This window comes from Giraffa tippelskirchi, chromosome 5 (genome assembly GCF_054371585.1).
Source record: "Giraffa tippelskirchi isolate mGirTip1 chromosome 5, T2T-mGirTip1v1.2.pri, whole genome shotgun sequence".
NCBI classification, from domain to species: Eukaryota; Metazoa; Chordata; class Mammalia; order Artiodactyla; family Giraffidae; genus Giraffa; species Giraffa tippelskirchi.
Genome location: NC_137279.1, coordinates 193,861,352 through 193,872,975, shown reverse-complemented (window position 1 = coordinate 193,872,975; position 11,624 = coordinate 193,861,352). Strand labels below are relative to the sequence as shown.

Sequence of the window (11,624 nt, the reverse complement as noted above, 5' to 3'; positions counted from 1 at the left end):
CGCCCGGCCCGGCCCGGCCCGGCCCGGCCCCGCGGGGCGAGCGAGGCGGCGCGGCCCGGCCGGACGCGGGGGCGCTCGGGGCGCCGGCCCCGCGAGTGAGTCAGCGCGGCGCTGTGTGACCTTGGCCCGCCGGCGTCTCTGGGCCGGGAGCCTCGGGCCACCGCGGCCCCCAGAGCCCGCGACCCTCGGCCGCTCGTAGGCCGCCAGGCGCCCTGAGCCGCCGGCGTTCGGGCTGCCGCCGCCGGGCTCCCGAGACGGGGCACGCGGGGGACGCGCTCCCTCGGCGCGGCCGTCCTCTTGCGCTCGCGGTCACTTTGCTGCCGTTTCCGTCGCGGGGAGCCCGCCTGGACCTCTGGATCGGGACGTGGCCGAGCGAACGCGCCCTGGGGACTGACGCGCGCCCGGACGCTGTGTCCTGGGGGGCCTCCGGGCGGCCCCGGGTCCCGGGGGGCGCCCGGCAGTGTCCCGCGTGCTGCCGGCCCGGCCCGCTCCCGCCGGGGCGCCGCTTGCGAGTCGTGGCGCCGCGGAGGGTGGCCCAGGACGGGGAGGGGGTCGGCCTTCTTTCTGGCCTGGCCCGCTTCGGGAAGGCGCTGGGACTCAGCCCTTTTCAGCGAGTGGTTTCCTGCGACCTCCCGCCTGCGGTATCAGAACGTGAGCAGAAGAAACTCTGCCCGAACAGCCTCCCGCCGCAGACTTTTCTCTTTGCTGTTTCAGGGGGATGTTTAAGTTTCCAATACCTGCACGAAGGCTCTTTAGAGTCTCACTGGAAGTTGAAGGTGGTTAGTGCTAATTCTCAAATCGTCACAATCTATTAAGATAGTTAATAGGTTATTGCAGATGTCAGCTCCTTGCTTTTTCAAGTTCCCTCCAGAGGCAATAGTTTTCTCATCTGAGAACTGGGGGTGGGACGAGAGTCTTAGGGTAAGGGGCTCCCAAAGCAATGAAGAAATTTAGAAGGTCGAAGTTGTTGGAACTTGCTGAGGAGTTGGTATTCCAGCACCGCCCCCCCCCCTCCCGCCCGCCCGCCCGCCGCAGGTCCCGGTCCTCGCAGCACTCAGATGGATTAGATGACTTAAGGTGCAGCGAACAGCCCTCCAGAATGGCCGCACCACCCCCACACTTGCATGTGCAGTTTCATTAGAGTTTTCTAAATGGAGGTCTTGCCTGAATGAAGAAGAAAAAAATGTTTATTAAGTACTTTATTCAGTATCTTCCAGGGGCTGGTTGCTTTTTAAAGGGAGTGGTCTTCCTCCTGGTGGTGAACGTGTGTTGGGAGTACAGGGCCTTCTCTTAGAGCCCGTCTCACACCCTCAGCTCCTTGAGCCACAGCTGGGGCACCTTGGGGTGGGGTGCTTTCCTGGCCTCTTGCCCCCATCTCTGTTGGCTGACACTGGACCTGACTTCTAAATGGGGGGGGTGCCCATGGGCAGCCATCCTTCCTCCTCTTGGCATCCAGAGTCCTGCATCCCAGCACACCGGGAGGGTTGGCCTGCTGTGAGCTTCTAGGAACTACTTCCTGGAGCCTTTCCTGCTGTTGCAATGCCATCCGAGCACTCCGTTTCCCTGCAGGTTCTTTACTGCAGCCTAGGAGGAGGTATTCGCCTGCACCTCTGATTTGCCCCATGGACTGTAGCTCCTAAAGGGTAGGCAGTGCCTCTCATCTTTCTGTTCCACTAATAAGTTGCAGGTGCAAGGTGTTCCTTAGATCTTCACTAAGTTTGTAAATGGGAATGTCAATACAGGTCTGGGTATTTGTAAAAACTGTTATTCTCCTGTTATAGTTGATAGTATTAGGGGGAGGCATTTTAATTATTTTTTTTGTAATTTGTTGTTTGTCCTGCAGATTCCCTCTAAAGGACTCAAAGCGTCTGATGCAGTGGTTGAAGGCTGTTCAGAGGGATAACTGGACCCCCACTAAGTATTCTTTCCTCTGCAGTGAGCACTTCACCAAAGACAGCTTCTCCAAGAGATTGGAGGACCAGCACCGCCTGCTCAAGCCCACGGCCGTGCCGTCCATCTTCCACCTGGCGGAGAAGAAAAGGGGGCCTGGAGGCCATGGCCGCCCCCGGAGAAGGGATGCCGGGAAGGCCTCGGCGGGTCTAAGGGCACAGGCGAGTGATACTGCGGACGGGAAGGCAGCTGCAGGGTCACCGTCGTCCTCGAGTGCAAGCCCGATGGCCAAACCGGGGTCCCGCAAGCTGAAGCGGGCCACGCCGCAGGGCAGAACCACGACCAGGGCCGCCCGGGAGGCCGCTGGTCAGGAGCGGGCGCGGCAGCCTCCGGAAGGACGCGCGGAGGACGGTCCTGCTTCCACCGCCACCTCCGGCAGCCGGGGAGAAGCCTGCACAGGGGCCGTGGATGCTGGCGATGGGAGCGCCGCCCCCGCCGGCGGCGGCCTGGTAGACCGGAGCGGCGTTTCCGCGGATGACTTCACGCCCCCGGGCTCCGGGGCCTGCAAGTTCATCGGCTCGCTTCATTCCTATAGCTTTTCCTCCAAGCACGCCCGAGAGAGGCCGGCCGTCCCCCGGGAGCCCGTGGAGCGGAAGAGGCCGAGGAGAGATGCCGAGCCCGGCTGCAGCGGCAGCAGCCCCGGGCCCGACAAGGGGCCGGCGCAGAGCCCTCTGCGCGCATCCCCCACCGCCAGCTCGTCGCTCACGGCCACGCCGCAGAAGCAGGCCCAGGGCGCCTCGGCGCCTCCCACCGATGTGACCCCGAAGCCGGCGGCGGAGGCCGTCCAGAGCGAGCAGAGCGACGCCAGCCCCATGTCCATCAACGAGGTCATCCTGTCGGCGTCGGGCGCCTGCAAGCTCATCGATTCGCTGCACTCCTACTGCTTCTCCTCTCGCCAGAGCAAGAGCCAGGTGTGCTGCCTGCGGGAGCAGGTGGAGAAGAAGAACGGCGAGCTGCGGACGCTGCGCCAGAGGGTCAGCCGCTCGGACAGCCAGGTGCGCGAGCTGCGCCAGAAGCTGGACCAGCTGCGGAGGCTGAGCCTCCCTCACCTGAGCAGCCTGCTGCCCTCTGGCCGCGGTCAGTACCCAAGCCTCGCGGGCCGCGCAGGGGGCTTCTCTGGGGCCCAGGGGCCCCCGGTGCGCTGTCTCCAGGCCCCTCCGGAGGGACGGGAGCCGGGGTAGCAACTGTAGCTGAGGGCTTTAGCCAGTGAGGAAGGGGGTGGGGAGACCCAGGGCCACGGGGAGGGGCCTGGCGAGGGAGGCCCTTCTGTCACACACCGCAGGCAGAGTCCTGGAAAGTTAGGCCTTGAGTGTAAGTTAAGACAGAAACTGTGAACCACTAGACAGATGAGAAGAGACTCTTTAAATCAGAGGGAAGTCCTTTCCGGTTGCGTTGTGATGAATATCCCTGATGTCAGATAGTTTTGAATGTTAATACTAACCTTAAAATTGCTAACCCTACTGAAGTAGAGTGCATTCTCATAAGAACACTACAGAAATTTGTAGGCCAAGAAGCGGTGAAGGTTCCACTGTCCCATTGGGGCTTCCCAGGTGACTAGACTATTCTAATTTTCTGCTTTTATTTACGCATCTTTGTATCCATAGGTTGGATATATGTCTCACATGTTATCACTTATGTTTCTGCTTTCCCTCCTAGTTTACTGTTTGTTTCTGGGAAAATTTGTTCGGAGGAGAGTGTCTCTTGCCCGTTAAGTGTATGAAGGTCGAAACCATTTTCCTTCCACGTTGTGCATTTAGTCTGAATCCGCGTTTGTCTTCCGAGTTGTAATTAACTGCAGGTGAGGAAAGGCTGAAGTGTGACGCAGGCTCTTCAGGGTTTCCTGGACCCCCCCCCCGGCCCCATGTCAACAGCCAAAAACAAGCGAAACCCAAACCCACTCTGACGTACTGGTCAGCGCCACACGCTGCACTCTCGCCTAGTGTTTTAAAGCGGTTTTGTACTTTCTCGTACCTAGTAACTACTTTCTGGTACTTTTTCTGTTCTTCTTGGTCAAATGGCCCTAAGTTTATCACGGTAGCAGTTCTTTCCAAGCCGCCTGCATTGATCAAGTCTCCGTTGTTTTTTCTTCTTCATTCGTCCTCATTTCTTTCTGCTGTCTTGCGTTCATGGCTTTTCTGCTGTTGGAGGGCAGTGCTGACTCCTTTGAGACAGTGTGTGGTTTCCCGATCCTGCAGGTGAGGCTGGCCCCTTCTGTTGCTTTGGCTCTGCGCCACACACCCACCTCCCGCTGCTTTCTGGGCTGTTGGTTTCTAAAGCATTTGTAATTTTAGCCTTGATTCCCTCTTTAACCTGCGTTATTTAGGAGGGTGCCATGGTTTTTCAAGTGCATAGCCTAGGGGAAGGGAGCTGATTTTTGTTTGATTGTTGGGGGGGGGGGTCCAGTGCTTTGGCAACCTTCGAGAATCTTCTGAGGTTTCACAGAGGCCCTGTACATTCTGTGTGTGACCACCTCGCAGAGCCTCTCCCCCGCTGAGAGAAGAACTTGTACTCTCCGCAGGCTGGTTACATTGTTCTTGTCAGCGCTGGATCTAGCTTATTTCATTGGTCAGCTGATCTGTTTCCTAATTTATTGTATCCACTGCTCTGTGGGTTTCTGAGAAGTGAGGTAGGTCTCTCACTTATTGCTTTAAAGTCTTTCCAGTTTCACCTGCATGTTGTTAGACATGTGAGTGTGCCTGCATGTTATCAAACAGAAAAGCCATTTTGTCCCATTTAAAGTTTTACTTGTTCTTATTTTCAAACTTTTTTATGCCTTTATTTTGTAGCTATATTTTAACTCAATCTGAGAGCCATTTTATATAGTAATTTAATAGTCTTACAACTGGGATGATTGGTAGATGGAACCTTGGGCCTGCTTCTTCATCCTTTTAATTTGTTAGGCTTTCTTGTTTCCCTTTCTGCTCTGGTGGGTGACTGCCGGCATTTGTCCTGTCTTCCTGTAAATGCTTGAGTGAATCAGCCCCCAGCCACCCTCCCTCCCCACGCGCCCGTGTTGTCTGATCTGAGCGCCATATCCACACATCCCCATCACACACCCGTAGCTAGATGCGTGTACGCATCACACTGGTTACTTGACTCACCACTGTTCATCGTTAGCGATTTTGCCCTCTTTGGGGGAAACAGTTAATGATCTCAAGGGAGCTCCTGTGACAGTGACGTTTTGAGAGGAGTCGAGTTTGAGACGCCCCTTAGGTCTGAAGCCAGAGAGCCAGCACCCAGCCGCTCAAAGTAGCATCCGTGTGTCTGCAGCATCAGGTAGAAGGTGTTGCAGAAAGGGGGTGCTCAGGTGGGCTGCAGCAGCTCCAACCAGAGTGCAGAAAAGATGGCTGCCTCAGCCACATGGGTCACTGGTGACCAGCCTCCTCAGAGTGGTGTGGACAGAACTGGGTGGAGACCTGGTGAAGGGAGGGGGCCACTGAGGGTGGCCAGGGACTAGGCTCTAAGAGATTTAGCCGTGAGGGGCCTGGGGAAAGTGGGCAATAGCCAGGAGCGAGCGTGGCTCTACGGGGAAGTTTTGAGGAAGAGCCTTGAGCGAGAGGAACAGGCTGGGCCCGGGGGAGGGGCTGCAGAAGGTGCTGAGTGGGGAGCTCTGGGAGGGGAGCACCAGGGAGAGGGGAGCACCAGGGAGAGGGGAGCACCGGGGGGAGGGGACCACCGGGGGGAGGAGAGCACCGGGGAGAGGGGAGCATCAGGAAGAGGGGCCCGGGGAGGGGAGCACCGGGGGGAGGGGAGCACCAGGAAGAGGGGCCCGGGGAGGGGAGCACCAGGAAGAGGGGAGCACCAAGGAGAGGGGCCCGGGGAGGGGAGCGGGCACTCCGAGTCCCTGCCGGCCAGCCTCCCCTGCTGTCCTCCAGGCCGGCTGCACTCTCGACTGTTCATCAGTGAAGGGGTCTTCCGGTCATTTTGCAGGGATTCTGTGTTGAAGGGGCTGCACACGTGTTTATTCAGTCCTTCATCTTCAGCCAGGCCCCCTCTTTTGGACAGAACACCCATGACAACAGCCGGGCCACTGGGGCTGCAGATTCTGGGTCTGGGAAGCTTGCCCCCCAGAAGCAGGTGTTGAGTGGTGTTCCCACAGAACGGGCGCACTCTCACCGAGCCCAGACTCGCTCCGGGTGTCCGGCCGCACCAGGCATGTTGCAGGCATTTCTGTGAACCAGGGAGGTTGAACGTTTTCCCAGATTCGTCTCGTCTCTGCCCTTCCCTGACCATGCTATTCCACCTTGCTTGCTGACCTGTGAATGTCCCCACAGACAAGGATGTCCACTGTTAAGTGTGATTCAGCGGTGCCCTCAGGTCAGTAATTTAATACTTGCCTCAAAATATCTGAATTTTCTTCCTGTTCTTTTATTCCTTATACATACAATTCTTGAATTAATTTGGAGTTTTAAAAGCTTTTATTGTGGAAATCTTGAACATGGACAAATGAAACAGAATAGTATAATAACCCCGGTGAACCAGCTTCCCACCGCAGCTTCTGCGTTTGTCAGGATTCTGACCATCTTATTTCGTCTGTGGTTCTGCTTACTCCCTACCTTCCATTGTTTTTTAATGAGTGCAAGTCGCTCAGTTCTGTCCGATGGACACATGGGATCTTTGTGATCCCATGGATTGTATAGTCCATGGAATTCTCCAGGCCAGAATACTGGAGTGGGTAGCTTTTCCCTTCTCCAGGGGATCTTCCCAACCCAGGGATCGAACCCAGGTCTCCCGCATTGCAGGCAGATTCTTTACCAGCTGAGCCACCAAGGAATCCCATTTTCTAATAATTTGGGTTTTTTCTTTTAAGGAAAGTTGTAGATTTACAGAAAAATTAACGGACAACACAGGCATTCCCCCCTCCCCGCTATTTCCCTACTGCTAACATCTCACATTTCCACTTGTGCTAGAGGTTCATTCATTACTAGTTGTGAGCCCATACTGATATGTTGTTATTAACTAAGTCCCGTAGGTTACATTTAGGTTCACTGTCTTATATTTGAGGTTTTTGGGTTTTTTTTAACGCACTGACAAACTTGTTAACAAAAAAGAATATTTTTGAAAGATACAAATCTTAAGAGGATCCGTCTTAAGACCAACTCTGTAGAATAAAACAAAATATTGGACAGATAGAAATTTTGGGATTTCAGACCATTGAAGGTGAATCTGTGCTCCACAAAAAAAACACAGTGGGGAAGAGACAGAAAGGAATCTTTTCAATGAATACAAATGCACGAGCACCAGACCAGCCTTGCCCTAGTGAAGGTCTGGTGGAGGGCAACCACTGTAGGCCTCCCAGCCAGGGCCCAGGCACACCCTGGGGATGCTTGGGCAGCTGAGCCCGCGGGACGCCTTATGCTTGGAGTTTGACAAATGCATAAGCGCACATATCCTCAGCGTAGCATCCTAGACTCTTGTCCTGAAACTCTGTCTGTTCATGCGGTCCTTCCCAACCCCTGCAGCCACCGATCTAAGGAGTGTCTGTAGTTTTGCCTCTTCAGAAAAGTCCCAAGACTGGGAGGCACAGATGCTGTGAACTAGAGCATGCAGCCTCTTCAGCTTGGCTTCTCTCACTCAGCAGGATTGGATTAAGAGTTCTGTGTATTTTTATGGCCTGATAGCTCATTTCTTTTTTGTCATTGTTGTGCCTTTTTTTATATTGAGTTAAAATACAAACAACAAAAATTCACCGTAACAGTCTGTCAGCCTTCAGTTCAGTGGCGTTAAATGCATGCACACCGCTCCAGAGCTGTCCCCCCGGCCGTCCTGTAACTCATGGGAATCTGAGACTCTGTCCCTGTGAGTAACTCCCCTTCTCCCCTCACCCAGACGTCAGCAGCCACCGTTCAGCTTTCCGTCTCTGTGATTTTGACTCACGTTAGTGAAATCACACAGTATCTGTCCTTCTGTGATTGGCCTAATGTCCACAGAGTGCATCCATGTTGTAGCATATTGCAGAATTTTCTTCCTTTGAAGGCTGAGTAATATTCCACTGTGTGGAGCGAAGGCCCTGGGGCAGGGGGGCCGGGAGGACTCACCGGGGTCGGGGGAGGGGAGGGCACAAGCACAGGATGCCAGACGGGCGGGGGCACCTCAGGGCCGGGTCCTCTCTTTGCCCGTGTCCCATTCAGACCCGGACTTGCGTGCCTGGGCACAGCCTGGGGAACCGAGCCCTGCAGAGGAAACGCCGTGTCCATACAAACAGGCAGAGCTCACATTTTACTTATCCACTCATCCTACAATGGACATTTGGGTTATATTAATTGATTTTAGATTGCTGAACCAGGCTTGCATACTGGAATAAACCCAAGTGATCATGGTATACATATATATCTTTACATTGTTAGATGCTATTTGCTCATGTTGAGTTTTGCATCTGTGTTGATGAGAGAGATCTGTAGTTTTACTTTCTTAGAATAGCTTTGTCTGATTCTAATAATAGAGTGATTCTGGCTTCATAGAATGATTTAGAAAGTATTCGCTCTGCTTCTTCCTTCCAGAAGAAATTGTAAAGAATAGGTAAGATTTTCCTTAAATGTTTGATAAAATTCACTGATACTCTAGAAGCCCATCTAGGACTGATGCTTTCTGTTCTGGAGGTTATTGATTCAGTTTCTCTGATATAACAGATACAGGCCTATTCTATTCAGATTATTTCTCCTTGTATAAATTTTGGTAGTGTTGTCTTTCAAGAAATTGATCATTTTGCCTAAATTATCAAATTTGTAGGCATGAAGTTGTTCATAGTATCCTTTAAACAGTTTAACGTCTGTGGGGTTGTAGTGGGTGTTCCTCTTTATTTATGATATTGGTAATTTGTGTCTTCTCTCTTTTCTTTCCTTAGTTAACTAAGCTAGTGTGTTAATAGTTTTATTGATCTTTTCGAAAAAGCCAGCCTTTTGTTGATTTTATTTTCCTGTTTTCAGTTTCATTGGTTTCTATTCTAATTTTTTTTACCCTTTTCTTCTGCTTTCAGCTGAATTGCTTTTCCTTCTCTGCTTTCAATTTCCAGTATGTCTTCTTTTCTCATCTACGCATTCAGCTCTATGCATTCCTTCCTGAGCCTGCTTTTACTGCATCCCACGAATTTTGATAAGTTGTAGGTTTTGTAGTTTCATTTCCATTTAGTTTAAGTGTTCTTTTATTTCTGTTACGACTTCCTCCTTGACCAACTTTATACTGAGAAGTGTCTTGTTTAATCTCCAGCTATCTGGGGATATTTCAGCTCTCTTGCTGTTACTGATTTCTAGTTTAGTCCCACTGTGGTCTGAGAGCATCCTTTGTATGATTTGTGTTCTGTACATGTCTTAGGTGTGTTCTGTGCCCCAGAATATGGCCTGTCGTGGTGAATGTTTTTTGTGAGCCTGAGCTTGAGCATAATGTATATTCTGCTGATGTTTACTGAAGTAGTGGTTAGTCAGGGTTCTTTTGAGAAATAGAACCAGTAGGATGTGTGTGAGTATACGGAAGTTTATTACGGAATTGGCTCCCACAATTACGGATGGCAAGCTGGAGAACCAGGAAAGCTGGTGGAGTGATTCAGTCCTTGTTCCAAGGCCTGGGAGGGGGTGGGGAACTCCTGGTCCATCCGGAGGCCCCAGTTCACGCAGAGCGAGTTTGCCCTCCTCTACCTTTTTGTGCCGCTGAGGGCCTGCAGCCTTCCTCAGTGCCCCAGTCAGATGCTGATCTCTCCTGGAAGCACCTCACAGACCCCCCGGAAATAATGTCCTACCAGCTGGTTCAGCATCCTCGTAGCCCAGTCAAGTTGACACCTAAAATTAGCCGGCATAGTGGTCCATGATTGGAGCGCTGACTTGTGGCCTGCTGGCTGTCTGCCTGCTGGATCTGCCCTTTCCTTGCAGTGTGTTGAGGTCTCCCACTGTAACTGTGGATTTGTGTATTTCTCCTTGCAGTTCTGTTTTTCTTTGTCTCATGTTTTGATGCTGTGTTTTTAGGTATGTAAGCGTGGAGGATTATTACATTTTCTTGGAGAATTGACCCCTAGTTTATTATGGAATAATGCTGTTCTTTATCCCCGGCGATTTTTCGTGTCCTGTCTGCTTTCCAGCTATTCCAGCTGTCTTCGATTCTTGTTAGCATGATATATCTTTCTGTATCCCTTACTTGTAGTCTGTCTCTGTATAAGGTGGGTCTCACAGACAACATATAGTGGTCATTGTTTTCAGTCTACCCTAATGGTCTCCATCTTTTGGTGGGTGGTCTTAGGCCACTCAAATGTAAACTGGTCATTGCTTTCCCTGGGTTCATGTCTATTATGTTTGTAACTGCTTGCCATTGGCTTCTTTTGTTTTGTTCCTCCTTTTCAGCCTTCTTTGGTTTCGTTTGAGTATTTAACTTGATTTCACTTTCTCTCCTCTCTTACCGTATCAGTTATACTTCTCTCTAGTGGTCCTCCGAAAGCTCACACTGTCCGTTTACAGCGAATCTGTGTCGGTTTCAAATAGCTGTGCTGCTTCATGGGCGTGCAGGCACCTTTAACAGAGGGTCCCAGCTCCTCCCTCTCATCCCTTATGAACTTGCTGTCATTGGTTTCACTTAATGCTATACTCACCCTGTTACTGCCAAAAATTTGAAGAAACCTTTGTCTACTGTGTCAGTTAAGAAAAAGAAGCATTTTCTTGTTACCTTCCTTTATTCTTTCTCCAGTGCTCTTTTCCTTATTTAGATTCAAATTTTCTGACCAGTATCATTTCCCATCTGTCTGCAGAAGTTTTAACTTTTCATGCAGGGCATGTCTGCTGGCAGTAAATTTTCTCAGTTTTTGTTTGAAAAGTCTCTATTTCTTTCCTCTTTACTTTTGAGGGATCGTTTCATGGATGTAGGACTCTACACTTTTCCTGCTTGCATGTCTTCTGAGCAGAAGTTTGCTGTAATTCTCACCGTTTTGACTCTGGAGATGAGGCTTTCCTCCCTGGCCTCTTCGCCTAGATGTAGATATTTTGGTGTGCGTTCTGCTTGGTGCTCGCTTGAGTTTCCTGGATCTGCGGTTTGGTGTCTGTCGTTCGCTCTGAAACTCTCAGCTGTTCTCCTTCCCGCATGTCCGTCTGTTCTTTCTCCTGTATTCTCCTCGTGTGTATGTACCACTTTTATTGTCACAAATTTCCCTGATACTCTGCCCTCTTTTTTTCCCTCTTTTTTCTTTCTGCATTTCAGTAGGGAGAGTTCTTACAGAGAGATATTCCGTGTCCCTCTTTCTTCAGGCCTACCATCAGTGTTTTTCATTCTTTGTCCACATTTCCTCTCTCTTCTTACATTACGTGTCTGTTCTTACACTTGATCTGCTTTTCCCATTAGAATCCTTAGCATATTAATCACAGTTACTTCAGATCCAAGTCTGAGAATTCCAGAATTTCTGCTCTGTCTCTTCCAACTGTTCTTTCTTGCCTTTTAGCCTGCCCTGTAGTTTTCTAGAAAGGTGGACATGGTGTCATCATAAAACTTGAGGGAGGCAGGCGCTCGGCTTGGAGGTCGTGGTGACCTGACGAGGGGTTGGTCCCGGCGCTTCCTGCAGTTGTGTGTGTTGGTGCTTCAGATTCTTCTCGTGTCCTTCTTGGTGCCTCCTCCTGGACCCTGGGTTTCTCTAAGACTCTTTTCTTAGAGTCTGTACCTGGGGGCACTTTCCCCTGTAATCCTGTTGTGCTCGAGTCCTGAGG

The 11,624-nt window shown here is 51.5% G+C and overlaps 1 protein-coding gene across 15 annotated transcripts in view; it reads left to right on the top strand.

Moving 5' to 3' along the window:
• THAP4 (THAP domain containing 4) overlaps window positions 1-11,624 on the top strand; it is a 34,754-nt gene that overhangs the window by 208 nt on the left and 22,922 nt on the right. Inside the window, exons 1-4 of one of the 15 annotated variants that reach the window (XM_081490606.1) lie at window positions 26-95; window positions 715-776; window positions 1,570-1,643; window positions 1,844-3,027. In XM_081490606.1, coding sequence (XP_081346732.1) covers window positions 1,872-3,027 — 1,156 coding nt within the window. In that variant the 5' untranslated portion in view covers window positions 26-95; window positions 715-776; window positions 1,570-1,643; window positions 1,844-1,871. Of the gene's footprint in view, window positions 1-25; window positions 780-1,456; window positions 1,644-1,843; window positions 3,032-11,624 lie in introns of those variants that run through there. The other 14 variants (XM_081490607.1, XM_081490610.1, XM_081490614.1 and 11 more) reach the window with 14 other exon arrangements.